Raw genomic sequence first — 20213 nt, 5'->3', positions numbered from 1 at the left:
TGGAGTTATTTCCCCTATCATATCGTTCAATAAGTCTGATTTGAGATGATTAAAAATATAAGGAATAATTTAAACAGAACTCGGATACATACCATACATACCCCACCCATCATCTTTGATACCCAAGCAGTTGAACTCTTCAAAGTTTTGATATGTATTTCTAAAGAGCGTTAATCAAATCTGTGACTTGATGAGTGTTTACTTTTACAGGATTTTAATGACATACTGAATTTTGATCTGGTTTTGACTCATGAATTTCAAGTTTCATCTCTATTAGCTTACTGAAAAATTCCAGCAAGTTCTAAAAAAAAAAGCTAGTTGCACAACTTCAGAAAATTTGACAAGTTGAAGTAGCTCAGTAAGTTCAGAAAGAAACACAAACTATGACTTAAGTACAGTGATTACAAGAAAGCTAACGGACCAACTGACTGACAGACACCGAGGGTGACAGCAGTATACGACCACATACTAATGTGATCTCAAAATGCAATAAATTACAAACCCATTTGACAAAAGAGACACTATAAGAAGGTAGTAGATGTAGACCACTCTATCATCCACCATGTGTTGATGTGACAGCTATGCACAGAAGCCACAAACCAATTCCAAATATATTAAAATAATTAAGTAACAATCTATTATTGACATACATAAATAGAAATCTCAAGAAAACAACGTTTTAAGCAGCAGGGTTTTCCATATGTTGAGATCTTGTAATTATGCCAAGATCCACCAATGCCAAAATGTACAAACTAAGGTCTTGGGATGATAAAAATTCTGGTTCTAAAAATTTGCATATTCCTGAAGCAATGGCTCAAGAAATCCCTCTCTGGCCATTGCTGGATTGGCTTCTGATACTTGAGCTTTTGAGGGAGTGTGTCTATTCTTCCCATTCAATCAAATCTATCCCAAGTACAGCAACATGACAGCCCTTGTTTAATCTGGGGTCTTTCCTAAAACTTTGGACAGTGATTTAAGGTATTATAAACGGTGAAAGAATTGTTCATCTCCAAACAGTATTACTTCATATTGTATTCGTTTTGATAGCCTCATTTGTCACGTAATTAGTTTTTCTGCAATATTCTGCTATGCACTGGTTAATTTGGCATAATAAAATCGCGAGTAATGACGTAAGGTTATGTAAACATATTTGGTCCAATTTGGAGCTCTGTTTAAAGCGTAATGATATTGTTACAGCAGTTAGCTATTGGTTGTTAATCGGACTATTGACCAGTCATAATTTGGAACAGAAATTTGTTTCCTTTACAGCAGTGTTAAATGAGATTAGGTATAATCAAACGAAACGCTGCGAGGAGTATGAAGAATCTGGAGTTCTTGGCTTTATGAGGCTTATACATTTGTGTAGAAATGAGCAGACACACTTGATTATGGCTATAAAGAGAATACATTTAAAAGGTAAAACTAATGTGGTTTATTATTGCATAACAATATGTACATGTACATACATAAGTAATTTCAACAAGACAAAAACAAAATATCAAAAGCCGAGACATTAGTTATGTTGCACAAGTAAAACTGTAAAATATAAACATTTATTTAGTGGATTAAAATTAGCATAAAAAGTAACTTAAAAACATACATAGCACTTGGTACATTTTAATATTGACTACCCTGGTTATTTGAGAATTTATACCGATTTATCACTGGACAGCCTTAAACCATTCAAAACTACTGTTCCCTAGCTAGATTGCTGCAAACCACTTGAGTACTGTGAATAGCTACTCTCAGTATTGCATGACAGACAGAAGCATATATTAATTCTTGCATGCATGTGACATTGGAGGGTCTAATGAGCACTAGTTTCAGGCAGTTCAAGTGCAAATAGGATAATATTATTCAGCTTCCAACAAAAATCACTTGACAGATAAAAACTATAAATGTTGGAAGTCATGTTAACTTATGTGAAAAATAACAATCAGTATTAGTAATTTCACAAATGGGAGGTCAATTCAAATGGAGGAAAGACCAGATTCCTTTTAATATCAAAATATATATTGTAATCTGAAAACTATTTATTAAACAACCATTTAAATATGAGCATAATAATAATGCTTTTGGAGAATTATTCTTCAAATATATACTGCATATTAAATTAATACAGGTAGAAAATAAGTTAAACAGTCGTACATACAGGAAGCTCTGTGCATTAAAAAACATATTCTGAGATTTTTCCAAATATATCACATCACATAGCTAACAAAAAAACCAAACGAATCACACAGTCACAAATTCTAACCATTATATATTACATATATATAATAATATAACATGTACAATTTACTTATATTTCTTAAACTGAAATAGATCTACAATAATTCTACACTTAACATTGCATTTTCATACATTTTACACTTGAAAAAATTGGGAAATACAGAAACTGGTACACTACAAATTATTGCCAAATAATGTTTGGGTTAAAATTTATATGACTGCTTAAAATGAAAGGTCATGAATTTGAGAAATTGTTGTCAGATATTCATTCTAACAATGTATGCTAAGTATTAAAAATTTGCTCTGTGTGCTGAATGCTGTGTTTTGAACACTTAAAACAGTACAATAAGTACTCACTTTCTGCATGAAATTACTTGATGAGTTAGAGGAGTTTAAACTTTAATCAATATTTAACAATCATCTTGTCATTGGTGGACTTGATTCAACTTTTAAGGTAACTTTACATGAAGTATTTTTCTATGGCAAATCCACCATAATAATAATGAAAATATATGCCATATATACTTTGCCAAATTTTTCTTGTCAAGTTGTATGAGAACATGATCGTATAAATGAACAAATGTGGCAATGTTTCTATGACTTTTTATGTATTAAATTTCATCAAAAACTGCAGTTTTAATCCACTGTAGTTATATGGATTTGAAGTAATTTATTCTCAAACCAAATACTTATTAGATTTCCCCTATAGGTAGACATAATTTAATTAATTTCTAAAAGTGTAAAAAATTCATCTCTGCATATTCAGAAAAAAATAGTTCGGGATATAGATAATAAAAATACCCACTTACATAACAAATCAAATGCTTAAATTCAAACAAGAGGCACAAGGGCCTTAATCACCCACTGAAGATTTCGGCTAGTGAGAATATAAGACATTTTATCATTGTTGTTTCCATGATTAAATCAAATATCATATGAACAAACTTTCTTTTTTGATACACCGGTAATTAAAGTTCAATCGTTTCAACAATTTGAAGCACCATGCACGAAACATATCTATCAATTTTAGTTGTAATCTAACTCTGCCCCTTTGAAGTTAGTAGCTTTATTTGAAACGATTTTGACAAGCATTGACCAATCAACCAATTTGGTTGAAATCAATCAAGTGGTTTAGAGACAGAGAGAGAGAGAGAAAGAGAGAGAGAGAGAAATGGAGTTTAACATCCACTTGACACACAAACTAGGTCATTTTGGGACTAACACATAGTTCACTTTAGGAAGAAGATATATTTTTAAGATTATCTAAATTTGCCCCTATAGTGCAAGCAACCTCATATGAACAAATCAGAATAAATGCTGCTGTGGCAAGACATTTAAAAAAATTTGTTGAAATCAATCAATCAGTTCAGGAGAAGAAGTAAAAAGTGCCTCCTTGTTTACATCAGACAACCAGATGACTGACACAAGCTATAACAAAAGAAAATATACATAGATCCATAAACTAGACACCTCCCGTAGATCCAACAACTTATCTAATTATGCAGAAAGATATAATTACAATGACCTTGAGGTAGATACATTAGTAGGAATATTTGTACTTTTAGTTCATATTAAATAACTATTTCTTTGCCGTGTTAATTATAATGATGATAATGTCGTAAGGTTCACCATCAGCATAGTAAATCGATGCCAAAAAGTCCTGTCTAGCAGTTTTCTAAAACTCTTTCCTGTGTCTACATGTTTTTTATGTCAAAATAATTTTATTCCTGTGCTCTAATAAATAATAACATGAAGTATTAAAAAATTCCATCCTGAACTCTGTCTTGTATTGCATTCAAAAGAATGCATATCAGATATATAAACAATATAATTTGTTCTGAATTTGAATATAAAAACATATAAAACTTTGGCCTTTAAAAGTGTTCACAAAACCATTGTCTATGGAGGACAATATGTCCACAATTAAATCGCTTAAAAAAGATCCATTGTAACTTGTAAATATAGCAATAAATTAGATACAGTATAAAAAAGAATCATATTATCTCAGTATTTTCCAAAAAGAATGTAACCATAAGATTTACGATGAAAGGTAATATAGGTAAAAAAACAAAGCTATTAAAATATATTCACAAATTATATGTAAATCTAGACTTGGAAAAACACACACACAGTTGTCCTGTTGAAGTTTAATTCATCTCAAATAGTAATATTTGATAAATGGTTTATATATTTACAATTAAATTCACCAATTATTGTTCAATGTCACAATATCAAATCAATACAAACAAGTGGTTGCCATACAAGATACGCCCACATTTTGCAAGATATGCATGAATATCTACAGGAACCTAGATCTTTGGGATGTAAACATATTTTAAGTTTCATCAAAATCAGATAAAAATTGTGACCTCTAGAAGGTCCAAAACCTTGGTATTACAGACTTTTACACTATTTGCATACAAGGAGTGGCCATTTTGTCCAGCAGTTTTGATCCGATTTTTAAGAAATTGGAACTCAACCATCATTATGGTGTAATGTTGATATATTTAAATGGTTTTTAAAATAAGATAAAAATTGTGACCTCTTGAGGGTAGGCTAAACAAGCTTAAAACGTGATTTTTCATACAATCAGGGGCCATAATCCAGGAGGAAGTTTCAGTCTGATATGCGCAAATAGCAAAAGGAACTGAGATCTTTGGGACATAAACATATATTTTAGGTTTCATCAAAATCTGATAAAAATTTTAACTTCTAGAGGGTCCACAACCTTGGTATTACATACTTTTATACTAATTGTGTACAAGGAGCGACCATTTTGTCAGGCAATTTCGGTCCGATTTTCATGAAATTCAAACTCAACCGTCATTAGGGTGTAACGGTGATACATTTAAACATTTTTTTAAAAATCGGATAAAAATTGTGGCCGCAAGCTAAAAATGTGATTTTTCGTACAATCAGAGAACATAATCCAGTTACAGTCTAATATGCACAAATATCGAACTGAACCAAAATCTTTGACTTATAAACATTCATTTCAAGTTTCATCAAAATCGGATTAAAAATTGTGAATTCTAGAATGTCCACAACCTTGGTATTACATACCTTTACACTATTTACGTACAAGGAGCGGCCATTTTGTCCGGCAGCTTTGATCAGATTTTTACGAAAATTCGAATTCAACCTTCATGGATGTGTAATGGTGATATATTAAAATGTTTTTTAAAACTGAATACAAATTGTGACTTCTAGCGGGTCCACAAGCTAAAAATGCGATTTTTCGAAAAATCAGGGGCCATAATCCAGGAAGTTGCGTTCAGATATGCACGATTATCGAAAGGAACCAAGATGTTTGTGATATAAACATAAATTTAAAGTTTCATCAAAATCCGATCAAAATTGCGGCCTCTAGAGTGTTCACAACCTTGATATACCATATTTTTACACTATTTGATTACGTTGGCGGCCAATTTGTCCATCAGTTTTGGTCTGATTTACATGAAATTCAAACTCAACCTTCATTAGGGTGTAATGGTGATATATTTAAACATTAAATCGGACTATACTATAATTGTGACTTGTAAGTTGTAGAGGGACCACTAACTAAAATGCGATTTTCCATACAATCAGGGGCAATAATTGTGACCTGTAGAGTGTCCACAAACAAATTGTGGATGGACGGACAAATGGCATAATACGTCCACATGAAGAAATAGGTGCATAAAAAACTGTAGAGTGTCCACAAACAAATTGTGGATGGACGGATGAACCGAGAGGGGCGACGGCATAATACGTCCACATGAAAAAGTGGGCGTATAAAAACAGTCATTGGACCAGTTCAACAAAACATAACTAACAACATCTCTTGAGAGTCCATGTTCTTACAAATTCAGCATTCAGGTACCATTAAGTATTAACCATCGTCATTGACAAATGCCAGCAAAAGTTTCAGCTTACTTTTAAAATCTTTAAGCCAGGACATTTTTTTAAGGAATCTGAAGCATAGGGAGTTTGGTAGGGTATCTCCCATGGGCGCGAGAAAATAGTAGTATTTTAGCATACCTTAGACAAGATCTGGCATATACATGTATGCTATTTTTCCTCTCTCAAATAGTACCAAAAAGGGTGTGGTTTTCAGTTGACAACATCATCTGTGTTGCCCCCAACCCCTGACTTACTAGACTACAAAATGCCCTGCTTTACAACAATCTAAATGTTTCCATTCAATGTAAAACTCTCATACACCTATATTATGGTTGATCAAAACAACCAATAGGACTTTAAGTCATCAAATCAAATTAAATTTGTTAATCATCATCAAGGGGTGGGGCAGAAGGTTGATGACCCCAGTTATAGTAAGTATATTTTGGAGTAAAGTCCAGATTACCACCAGTATATTCATTATCTTCCTCTTCTTTTATATTCACTTTACCAAATACACAATCAGCATAAGAAGGTGGCGCTGAAATATATAAAATAACCTATTGTTCTTTAAATGTCCGATATATGTTTTCTTCAATTCATGCTCTTTTTTTGTTCACAAAATTCCAATAAGTAAAAAAGGCCAATAACCCTGGAAGCTAACACAATTATATGGTATATATATGGCAACATTTCGACGAAGGTTCTCTCGTGTTTATTAAGCAAAGAAATTTATGAAATTTAATAGGCATCTTTCCCTCACTAATGTAAAAACAATAAATATCTTTTAAAAGATCAGAAGATTAATGTAGTGTTTAAAGTTTTTATAAGAATTGTGGAGAAGGCAATATACGATTCATTTTAAGTAAGAGTGTATTAAAAACTGTACATCTGAAACTTACGTGACGATGGTGTACTTGGTTTAGCTCCATCAGGATCATCTAACACAGGTGGATAAATAGCTGGTTGAGAAGGTGGCATTGGAGGAAATTGTAGTACAATATGATTTAATGGTATTGTTCCTATTATTATCTCTAATGGTATAGTCATTTCAAAAGATAATCCGGATGGATTTACTATTAACTGTAATAATAAATAAATTGGTAAGATGGGTTTGTATGTCTACATTCTAACAATAGATAGATACGAATCACCTTTTATAAACTCTCCATAGGTCACACTAGAAATTGGGATTATGAAGCCACTGGTGGAATCAGAACTAGCAACTGTCAATTGTAATGGATAGAAACATACCGGTATATCAGTTGATTTCAGCACAAAAATAAACAAATCTCATTGATTTGCTAAACTTATCTGCAATTTTAAGCTTGGGGGCACCATAGAGCTTTTAGTTGATTGAATATCATGCAATACAAAATAACTTAATTAAATACTATTAGTAATATATTGAAAGATCACATAGAATGATGTTGTCACGACCATATTATTTAATTTAAAGGCAGTGTATGAATAAACGCAAGTATTTTCTCGGTCGTTCGCTCTCATAGATGAAGCTACTATGTATAGAACTTTACCTCTAAATAGTAGTGTATATCAATAATATGGCAACCCGCTAGAAAAGATGGAGGGACTGGTGGTATAATGATGGCTTCCCCACTCCAAATATCACTCTCTCCTTTTTTAAATCCATCATGTTTTATTTTTGCCAACTGTCTACTTTCAACTTTCATTTTACCCCGAGCTTTAAAAAGTGTTTCCTGTAAATTAAGACAATAAATAGCTTACAAATTTTAATCATTTATTTTGCAATAATTGTGCCTAACACAGGTTACACTGTACACTTTGCAAAAGTTGATCATGTGATTATGGTAGATATGCATAAAAATCTAAAATACTATAATTCTGGCATTTTCTGCTAGGATCGAACACGTTTGGTAGAGAAATCTATCAGTCAATTGGAACACCAACAAATTCAAATACTGAAGTAAAATACAAATAGATTATTTATACATAGTGTTGCCTGGCAATGACAAAATGCCCACTGGCAACTTCTTAAATGGAGATGATAAGGTAATTACTATATATGATGCAAGTCAAATGTCAAGTCAATTGAATATTACTTTAGTCTCTGGAGCATCCAAAAGATTTTTCTAGGTGATCAAGGGTCTTAACTCTTGACAGGAATTATCATAAACACTGTGTATGAATTTTAAGTCAATTGGATGATGACCTTAGCCTCTACAGCTCCCACAGGTGATATTTCAATATGGGCGTATAAAAACTATTTCTAAATGACCTCAGCAGAAATTTCAACCCTTTCGTTGTCGCAGAGTAACGCCAGAATAAAATCCAAACTTCGATTTGTGTTGTTATATACACTGATTTTTGCCCAATTTACATGTAAAGAAATTGAATTTCTTAAAATAGGAATTACATTTCATATATGAAATACCACCCAGTCACGATGTTCTGGTCACAAAGTCATTGCATGTCAAGAGGCTCGTCTCTGACTCCACATGACAAATGGATATTGGTATTTCTTTTTCTAAAAGAGCATATTGCAGAGATTCGGATCATTTCTTTAGATTAAAATAAAGGGTTCTAAAAGCCTTTAACACAAAATTAATCAGTTTTATTCACCGTAATATATATAGGTAATTCTCCTTTAATGCTGTAATTGCAGAAATGTCTATTTAAGTAATAGAAGTAGAATAATTATTTTACCATTCTGAATACAACTTTAGAACCATTTATTGTTCTGCTTGAGTGGTTAGTAATTTCTACATTAATGGGTATTGCTTCTCCAGGAACAAAACCTCCTCGATCTATTCTGAAGACTGCAGAAATTGGTCCTGATTTACAGCACAAACAACATAAAGTTTTTTCATCATGGCCTTGTAATGCTGTCTGCAAATAAATAGTTGGACTGTTTTAAACATAAAAGATAAGCTGGCACCATTAACCAAAGTTTGATATCATTTAAATCTGGTTTTCTTAAAATTCTTGCTAGTTAGTCTTCAAACTATGCTTAACAATATTACAAATTATAATACAAAAAAAAAACTATAGACTGTTTATTGTGTAAACAAAGTGATATTATCATAATCTTCCAAGTAAGTTGTTCTATTGCTATAAATAAAATCATTTATTTTTAACCTTGAGAACAACTAACAAGTTATAGAAATATAATATGCCTTCACCATGAAATATAAATAAACATGAATGAAATGAAAGAATGAGGAGTCAATTTACATCTTGTTGGCTTACAAAACTGGGACTAGCATATGGTCGATATCTTATTTGTTTTTATCTTAGTAATGATGTTGTCTTCGATTAGGTTTATATAATATATCTATAGCTATAATAAAGTTGTACACAGCAGAATGAAAAGAAATACCTTACAATTATATCAATATAAATACCAAATGTCAATATTTTTCCTCATACATCAGTATCAACAAACAAACAAATTCAGAATCATTAAAGTACAACTTTAAAGTGAATGCTTTTAATTTTAACAGTCAATTTTTTAACAAGAAATTTGTGATTACTGGTAAGGTAAATTACATGACAACCTTAAGGGAATGGTGTGTGTGTATATGCATCTTATTTCTGCCAGTTTCAAATTAAATATAGATGACAAAATTCCAATACAGCCCATTTGATTGAAATAGATATGGGTGTCTTAAGATCAAATGTAAACTGTTTATGTATAACAATTAGAAAGCAGATCCAAGTTTCATCATAAAACCCTTTGGTTGATGATCTCAAAGGTTTAAAATTTATTTTTGATTTTTACATTCATTGTAAATGTTTAAAATGTTTAATAAATATTTCAATCTTGTTTATTTTGAGTTTGGCTTTGGCTGGCAAATTGAAGGAAAGCACAGATAGCATGATGTAAGATATGTTTACAAGTTGTTAGTGTTAGACTATTAACAGGTATATAACATAATGATCAACAAAAAACTTACTCAATGAGAAAACCATGCCAACTACTGTACATGCACATTAATAAGCAACTAAAATATCTTCCTTATTTCCTTGGTATCACACATAATATGCCTCAAAATCAGTAAATTTGATGGTGCAAAATAAATAAATAATAAAATAGTTTAAGTTCTAGTTTTTATTTTCTGAAATTGAAAATAATAATCTCATCATTTCAAATCACCTGTCTGTATTAAGAATTATTAATAAATTACATCAATTCATGTCTTAATTAAATCAGTTCTAAATTTGGGGAACTGAAATTGAAATTATGATGATCATAAACAGACACTTACACAGCTGCACTTCATGTAAGGCTAATTATAAACTGTTACTGATATTTTTGTTTATTTCTGGGAACTATTTAGGTCTACTCACTGTTGCTGTCGGTTCTCTGTTCAAATCTAACAGACAAATAACAGTAAAAGCTGTTTTTGTTGTGTGATCAAATTTCCATGGTCGATCGATGGTAGCTTTTAACCAATACCTCACATAACCATACATACTTTCAAATGATGATGGCAAACCAGGTGGTAAGGTAAACTGAAAAGGGTAAACACTCTGTCCAGCTGGTGCCATTACTGAATCCTTTCCTGTAAAATTAACAGAACTGGTTGTACTGGTATCATCTAAATTTTCTTTGAAGGAACCATCCCAGATATATTTTATTGAAAATAATGGATTAATCCTGTGTGGAAGATACTTAAAAACCTTTATCCTAGTTATGTATAATTATCTGAATCTCTGTGGTTCTGAACATTATATTAACGGTCACTTTCTATGTGGTTGATATTAAGTTCCCAAATTCCCCTATCCTGAATGTCTAGGACTACCGATACATACTGGCCTGAGTTATAAAGGAATCATAGCGCCACAACTGAACTATTGAGTTCCTTAAATGACTTTAGGAATTCTGTAAAGCAAATCCAGACAGTAACTTATAAACAACTTAATATTTTGAGCTTCAACATTTGGGCTATTTCTTTGAACTTTTACCAACCGGGTAGTGTACCCTCTTAGATCTTGGACTGCCATTTAAATCAAAATGAGTTTTCCTAAAATATTGTCTCTTGTCCATTTTATGAAGATACCTAGTTCAGTATGGGAAATAAGAATCATAATCTAAAACTGAATGTTTGACTATGGCAGTCTAACCATTTTCTGACATCAGCTATGCAAAAATCTGAGACATTTGTAGAATCGGTTCTTGAAGGCATTCCTTTTGTTTTACCTTGTCCAAATAAAAGGACTTTTTGATTAAAATATTCTTCTTCCGCTCTATAGTGAACTGTTTCATGATGTCTGTTATTTCCAGATCCTCTTGATACCCTTTCAGTAAAGTGAACTTTTGCCTGTCCATAAAACTTAAGACAAATACCTGAAGAAGAAAATCACCATTTATACTTCCAAATGGAACAATCCTCAAGAAAATGTATTATTTATTTTTACAAATTTGTAGGGTGCATTATTTAATCCATTTTATCTCTTTAACATTTTACGTACAGAAGACAGGTTCTTCACAAATTTTCTCCTGATTTTCAAAATGTGCATGAATGTATATTATTTAATTAATGTTTTCTGATGATTTGTTTCTCTTGTTTCAAAACTTCAAATTTCAGTCTGCTAGAGTATTGCTCTTCTGTCATACATAATTGGAACATTACATGTAACATCAAGTATAGCTATTAAACCCATTTAATGAAACCTCTATATATGTTCTATTATAACCTTATTTTCAACAATAATATGTTTTGGGGTAATAAAATGAGACCAACAATATACAACTATTGAAAAAAATCTATCATTCAATATGAACACAAATGCAATGCAATATCAAAAATGATTCCAGATTAAAGTGAAATATCAAAAGTTAGCTTATCAATTTTAAAAATGTTATTTTTGAACATTTTACAAGGCTAAGAAATGTACGAAGCCTAAACTACAAAGGACTTCTCTGACTTCGTGGTCTACAAACCCTTCAGTACAGACATGAACCTTACAACAGGATTCAAGTATACTATATCCTCATGGGAAAAGATCAAATAGCTAACCATGGGATGATAAATATCAACAAAAACAGGAGAACCTGAGGTCACACTATGAAACTAGACAAAGACCAAATCAGAAAAAATAGTTTCTTGATAAAGAGTTAATAACAATTGGAATTCTCCACCCAGTATGTAATTAGCTCAGAAACTATTAATCAGTTCAAATCATCAAATGTAAACAAGTTATGGAAGATGAAATAATTAAATTTAATCCTACCTGCTCCTAATGTATTAAATTTTACAAAAAGAGACTAAACAAACAAGTCAACACTATGCTCTGCTTAGCTTTAGTGGGAAATGTTAATCATTGAACTCAGTCAAGACATTCACCTAATGAACATCAAAATAAAGTTTAAACATTCTATCTCAATCAAAAGCAGAGATGTTATGTTCTAAAGTCTTGACCAATCAAATTGCTTATCACTCCTTAGCCTAAGCAGAAAATTTTAATCATCGACTTTAGTCAAGGTAATGATATAATGAATCTTTTTGCGGAGTTTCATTGTTCTCACTTAATTATAAACAAAGTTATCGTGCCCAAAAGCTTCAACTAATCAAATTGTTTCATCATCGAACTCCCTCAAGGCATTCACCTAATGAACACCTACACCAAGTTTGAACATTCTACCTCTATTGGAAGGAGAGTTATTCTGTTCAAAATTCTCGACCAATCAAATTGGTTATCGCTCTGCTTACCCTCAGCAGAAAATGTTCATTGTCGAACTATACACCAAGTTTCAATCTAATTAAAATACAGATCCATATTTCATGTCGTTTTTTTATACTCTCGATGGCCTCTACTACATTCAGATCTGACCAGTTGTAGTAACAGGTCGCGTCAGGTCGTACGAGCGGCTTTTGACCTAATGACGTCAGACCTTGATTAATCAATCAGCGTTTACGTTTCTAGTGGTATACCCACAGTTCTGTGCATGGCACGCCAATAAGTCGCCGTAACAGATGGTTTCATTGGCTAATCCCTCACGCCATCCAGAACACCTGTTATAAAACAACTCTTCCAGATTCTAGTGTAGTACAGACAAATAAAACAAAATTTTGAACTATAAAAAACAAAACGAAATACAATCTGTGTTTCAATCAGATTGCACCAAGTTTCATCACTCTCACTTAATTAGAACTAAAGTTACCGTGTCCCAAAGCATCAACGACGTACCAATCTCAGCTTACCCGTAGCAGAAAATTCTCATCTTCGAACTCCATCAAGGCATTCACCTACACCAAGTGTGAACATTGTGGCTCAATTAGAAGGAGAGTAATTGTGTTCCAAAGTTTCGACCAATCAAATAGCTTATCACTCTGCTTACCCTGTGCAGAAAATGTTCATTATCAAATTTAGTCAAGGTATTGATGTAATGAAACTATACACCAAGTTTGATCACTCTCACTTCATTAGAACTAAAGTTATCGTGTCCCAAATCATCAACCAATCAAATTGCTTATCTCTATTTACCCTAAGCAGAAAATGCTCATTTTCAAACTCCATCAAGGCATTGATCTAATAAACACCTACACCAAGTTTGAACATTCTAGCTCAATTAGAAGGAAAGTTATTGTGTCCCAACAAACGGACAGACGGATATGGATGGACAGATGAACCCATTTTAATAGTTCCATACTTTCTTCGAAAGGTGGGGGACAATTAAGATATACCAGAAGTACAGTAATAGTTACTCAAAAAGTTACCAATTTAAGGAGATCTAGAAGCATTCTTTCTTTAAAAAAAAAAGGCAATAGTTATACAGTAGGTTACTTTGTGGAAAGATTCAATAAATTTCCACTTCTATAAATCATTAGATCAAAAGACATGTTCTGGACTACTTATTTCACCACAATCTTATTAGTCTTAAAATAGATTTATCTAAATAAACCTCACAAATTATATGTGTATGGAAATATCTATTTGTCTACTGGACAAAAACCCTAAAGATGCCCCAAAAACTATCTAGCTAAATTTTTAATTTCTTTTTGTATATGCTGGACAGTGCAAGTAATCCTAGTGATAAAACACAAATAAAATTCTCAGCTATGGTCCTTAACTCTTAACCCTTATGGAAATGTATAGTCTAAAATATTCAAATTCTCATGGTGATCAAATAAAAATAGTCCAAAATATCCAACCTGTCATGGAGATCAATTACAAATAGTTGAAATATTCTAAAATATCTGAACTCTTGGGGAATAAAATACGAATACAGATGCCATACAAATTTTTTTTTTTTTAATGTTTATGCACGTCATGGAATTGTATACCCCTTATCGGACACTACAAAATTTTACAATGCATACATCTATAAGAGTCTAACACTGCGAACACATTTGTTTGAAAATATACAATCCAAATACGTATAGATGAAATAAATTCTGTGAAATTGAAATTTCACTGGATTGATCTGTAGCTCCGCTATATGCAGCATACCTAAAAATATTCCTAGAAAACTGAACTTTCATTGATCTCAAGTCAATATATAGAGCCAGCAAGGAAATACAGAATCCGATCTGTATTACTTTTAGCAGTGTAAATATCTCAAAATATTTCAGGAAAACAGAATTTTTACAACTGCACGTTAGCCATTAGATTAACACATAAGAAGTGCCCCCTATTGTTACTCAAGCACACAGATAAACTGACAGCCAGTTGTTCAGGGATATCAATATATATTTTGTCTTGTGCGCTTCCCATGTGTGTTTTTGAGGGAATCTAGTATTTTTGAGTAAGATTGGTTCTCTACTTTCCATATATACCAAAATTGCTATACTTTTATAGGAAAAAACTACCCGATAAATACTTTTGTAGTAATGTATCTTTAAGTCAATACAGGGTCAGCAAGAAATTAACAAAACCCCACGAAACTTGACCTGTAACTCTGCTATATATAGCAGTGTGCCAACCTTCAATCAAACGGGGGGTAGAGATGGTCTAGTGGTCACCTCTGGCTTGTGGTCTTGGTTTCTATCCCTGGTGTGAGCATATGTGGGTTCTCACTTCTCAGCCTTGTGGGTTTACTCTTGGTACTCGGGTTTCCTTCCACAGGAAAGACCCGTGCGAGTGCTCTAAGCATAATAAAATAAAAATAAGACAACTTGTCTGTGATATCGCCATCGGTGGACTCTGACGTTAACACCAGCAGAATAGAAACTTCAATCAAACACCTCATGTTTAAATGTAAACAGACAGAGAGAAGGCCTCTAAGTTCCTGTTGGCATAGGCATACGGGTTTGCTGTGTTAGGGTGGGGGTTGGGGGGCAGAACCTGAAACGCCTGAAAAAAATTGGGTTTACTGATGGTGGCACTTTATCCCCCACTGAGAAAAAATGTTAAATTTGACAGCTGCAAACTCATTTTCCTGCTAAAAATTTATCCATCGTAAATGCTATTCTCAATGGTATATTTCATATTTTCATTTCATTGTTATATTTTCATTGTATCAAGAGGTACATGTTTATCTCATTATATTTTCATTTTGTTATATCACATTATCCCAATATATTTTTCCATGTCAAATATATTTTTGTACGCGTGTATATTTATGTATGTCCTTAATGTATGTAATATGCAAATAAAAAAGTTCAAGTTGAAGTAGAGTAGCTTCTGACAAAGAAAAGTAAAACTAGTGTTTTATTAGAATTTGGGCACTTTTTCTGCCAGCTAGATAAAATATTTTTTTTCACTTTACCCATCTGCCCGAAAAGTCTGATTGCCTGAAAGTTAGGTGGACAGCTGCATATTCCCGAACACATACTATACAGACATGATGTCCAGCTCCAGACATTATAGCGGTGTATATCTTAACAAAAATAATTATCGTTTAGCTTTTCTCGATTCTTAATGTTAGCCTAACATTCTAGTGATATCATGGGATTTGAAGAATTAATATGGCTAATAAGATCTAACCAACATTTAAAAAGAGGATGATTTAATTCAACATACATTATGCAAGAGCTAAATCTGACTATTGCAAGTCTTTATTTAGGCTTCATATGTCATAGAAATTATAAATTAGATCTTTATTTACACAACAAGCACAAAATCAACTCTGTAGACCCACGGATGGCTTGGCTTTAAACAGGATTTCATTGATTAAATTTTTAAATGGCATCGTAAGCGGAGATTAACTGTTACGTTGACATCATACTCCTGGAAATTTGAGATCGAGGCTAAATGATAGAGTGTACGAAGCGAGGCTGCTGTTGAGCGAGGCCGCATGTCAATCAATTTGATTGAAAGTTCGATATATACGGCCTCGATATTATGTTTAGTTGTGGTTAAAATGACAGTTTGGATGTTGGTATTATACGCTCTTTTGTCACTTGCGTTTACAGAAAAATTATGGAAATTGATAAACATCGCAGCTAACATCACCCCAGTTGAATTGCAGCCCCATAGGATCACTGTTTAATATATTTGGCTGCTTCAGGAGTTATGTAGGCCTACCAGTTACATTACAAGAGTACATGCAGGCTAACAAGAAGTCGGCTATAATTATGCCGCATTGATTTGGTCCATTCCTTTCAAACTTTCGCTTCCTATCTATATATTAAAAGTCTTATTTTTAATTTGTAGTAAAAATAAATGTGATACAAATTGAATTGCAACCCCGTCTCAAACCGAATATGCTAACGGTACCACAGCCATTGAAAACGCTACTTGATAATCGAGATTATGTAGGTGGAGTTAACGCCTGTCAATCAAATGATCGGCCATTTTCGGAGACGGTGAAGAGAGAGTTGACTCCTATTTTTAGTCAAAAATTACAATGGTGATAACTTTGTTCAGAATAAAATAATTTGACTGAAATTTTCAATATATTCTTCTTTCATCATCTATTTTTGAACTGTTATAGCAAGAATTGCCAACTCTCTATTAAAATCTCCCATAATGTATCTTTAAATATAATTCATGATTGGCTGGGGGGGGGGGGGGAGGGGCTATTATCCTAGGGCTTAAGGTGAAGATGGTCCCCTGAAGCTCCTGGGGTTCTAGATCATCAGAAATGCTTTCTGAGCGATTTCTGGCTAATGAAATTACCCAGCAGGGAAGTTTTAATTCTTTCTTACCACTATAAACAATAACACGTGAACCACTTGAGAAGTACTTTTTACGATTTTCCCAAGTTTTTGGGTATAGGTTCAATGCGGCGAGAATATTCATTCACTTTGATACACTCATTCTGATCGTTTGACACCTCCCTTTCTTCTCTGTTCGGATAAGCTGGTGATTGGGCGGCGAACAGTATCTGGTCAGCTCTATTTATCTCGACGACCATGTAGTGTTTGAAATACTGTTAGACTGCATTTCCCTCCTCAAGGACTCACTACTGGCGCTCATGAAGGGGCTTCGTTGAGGTTCGCAAGTCCGTTCATTTGACACTTTCCCCTATGGCTGGATAAACTAGTGATGAGGTAAAGGACGGTACGTGGTCAGCTCTATGTATCTCAAGGATCGGTACTTGACTGAATATTATTAGATAGCATTTCCGGCAGTATCTGTTTTTCAAAATTTTGGGGGGCAGTTCCCTCTTACCCTCCCCTCCGTAAGAACTCCCTTAATCCCTACTTTGGCACTCGTGAGTGCATGGTTTCGTCGAGGTTCGCAAGTCCGTTCGTTTGACACTTTATCTCAAAGATCTGTGCCTGAAATACTGCCAGACTGCATTTCCGGCGTACGTTACTAACGTACGAAAATTAATTGGTGGCTAGCTTTTTTTTCGCATGTATACAGTGAATGGCCATTTTGCTCAGTAATCCCAGCCAGAATTTGGCTATTTTCTAAATTTGCGTTAAAGTTCATAATATTTGTTTTAGAACTGAAATAAATTAACTATTAGTCAATCCCAATGCTAAAAACATCAACAGAATTGATTGTGTATATCTGAAATAGACACGACCGACGCACAAAATAGTACCAAGATGGCAACCTCTATGAACAACCATTCGCAGATGCTGTCATTGAAGACGACGTCAATTCTATGAGTTGTAGATGTTATTTTTGTGAAAAATCATTGAAAGAAGAGAGAACATGTTGGGACTGGACGAATTATATAGTCTTTTTATGAGTGTAAAGGAAACAATGCTGAAGATAAACCTATTGTTTACAATGTAAAGTGTTGTTGACCTCATGACCCATTGACCTGTGATGTGTAGATCACGTGATATGGATATCATGGCTATTGACTGTGTCTTAGATACTTCTCCGCAGGTAGCGTGTCTCAGATGTTCAGAATGCATTTCCGGCAGCCTGTTTTTCAAAAGTTTTTTGGGGAGGCCACTACCCTTAGTTGAATTGAAGCTTGTGTCTTTGCACCCTTAACTTTGGACTTTGCCCCAGATTTGTCCCTCCAACCACCAGCGGCTCGCTCTGCTACTGCTTGTTGGGAACTATAAGGAACTAATAACATGACATTTCCAAGCTACCGGTCTGAATTTCAAAGATGATGTGAGTGGTAGCCAAACTAGCCAAAAATTTGACGTTGACAATTTATCATTCTTTCACATTTTTTACTAGGTTTTCTCTCCATACACAACCCAATTCATCAATAATGGCATCATCTTTTTTTAGAACTATGCCATGATGTACTAACTACACATAGGCCTATGTGCACTTGACCACTTACCTCTGATTTTCATAGGTTCGTTCAACTGAATGGAAACATGGCCTTGCACCGTTTGTCCAGCATAAAATATAGGATCATGATTTTGTAGAAAAATCTCAAAACTCGCCAATTTCCCCATTACATTTCAACAGTCAACCGAAAAATAGTGTAACCTCCGTCTTCCAACCCGGTGCTCAACTCACTAACAAAGAGCCTATGTAACCGAGACTACACGTACAGTGCGTGAAAAACACACTACAGAAATCTGCCAACATTTCACATTACAGGATAGCCAACCCTTTCTTAAACAACAGAACTACGTAACCGCCGTTAGATTTATCTAACCCGAACAAATAATAAAAACCCCCAATAATAAATGGTTTCATTTAGCGGAGTTTAATATTTAAATTAGATCTAAGTAGTAAAGTACAAAGCAGGACCATCGGAAAGCTAAATTATGAATAGAGAGATGTCATAAGCCTATAAAAGAATGCCCCCCCCCCCCCACCAATTGTTCCCTGACAATAAAGCTAAAACCGAATTTCACTTTTCAATTAAATGTGCACACTACAAACCTATTTTGCTAAATCATTTGTCTCATTTTCCAGGGTGGTTCCCCCTCGTAAGTGGTGCCACTGTCCCGGCAAATTACCGGGTCTTGCGAGATAAACAAGGTCTTATTTTTCCACTAAAATGTTCGTGTATACATTGTACAGAAAAAAGGGATTGACACGCGATCATTAAACACTTAGGCCTACCCAATAAAATTTACAAATTTAATGAGACAATGAGACTTAGGCCTACGTTCGGAGCCGAACTTCCACCCCTTCGGGCTCACCCCCTCCACCCGTCCTAACAAATAACCAAATCAATACAAATCACTCTTACGCCCCAGATGAATAAATTGGTATACGTTGCCGGGTCGGTGGAAGCAATTCTTGATTTGGGGAGGGTGACAACCACCCTAGGGCTTTAGGCAAAGGTCGAGGGGCCGCCTAAGCCCCGGAAGCTCCTGGGGGTCCAGATCGTCCAAGACGCTTTCGGAGCGATTTCCGGCTAATAAAATCACTCAGCAACGAAGTGAAATTTTATTCCTTTTCTCAATCCCTTACCATATACAAACCCAGTCGATGCTGGTTTCCTGCGATACTGAATTTGACAAATATATGCATAATAATACCAAGGTTGTGGACACAGTGACTCTAAATAGAGGTCACAAGTTTTATACCATTTTGATGAAACTGACAATGTATGTTTATAACCGTATCTCGGTATGTTTCGATATTGGCGCATATAAGATCCTATAATGTACTATTTACATTTTTAGCCTGTGGACCCTTTAGAGCTCACAGCTTTTATTTCATTGTAAAAACCGTTCAAATATATCACCGTTGAGTGCAAATTTCGTGAAAATCGGACCGAAACTGGCCGACAAAATGGCCGCTCCTTAAAAGCATGTAATACCCAGGGTGTGGACCACCCAGAGGTTCGA

At 33.9% G+C, this 20213-nt stretch overlaps 1 protein-coding gene across 1 annotated transcript; it reads right to left on the bottom strand.

Moving 5' to 3' along the window:
* Window positions 1-1408: 1408 nt before the first annotated feature.
* On the bottom strand, window positions 1409-18909 carry LOC126817698 (arrestin domain-containing protein 3). Its single transcript, XM_050544818.1, has 7 exons — window positions 18743-18909; window positions 11294-11440; window positions 10441-10655; window positions 8797-8979; window positions 7647-7829; window positions 7014-7194; window positions 1409-6652 (listed from the first exon to the last, which is right to left on the bottom strand). The coding sequence occupies exons 1-7, from the start codon at window positions 18858-18860 to the stop codon at window positions 6498-6500; spliced, it is 1182 nt and encodes a 393-aa protein (XP_050400775.1). The 5' UTR covers window positions 18861-18909; the 3' UTR covers window positions 1409-6497.
* Window positions 18910-20213: the final 1304 nt, after the last annotated feature.

This window comes from Patella vulgata, chromosome 4, assembly GCF_932274485.2.
Source record: "Patella vulgata chromosome 4, xgPatVulg1.2, whole genome shotgun sequence".
Taxonomy (NCBI): Eukaryota; Metazoa; Mollusca; class Gastropoda; family Patellidae; genus Patella; species Patella vulgata.
This window is presented reverse-complemented; position numbering and strand designations above follow the sequence as displayed.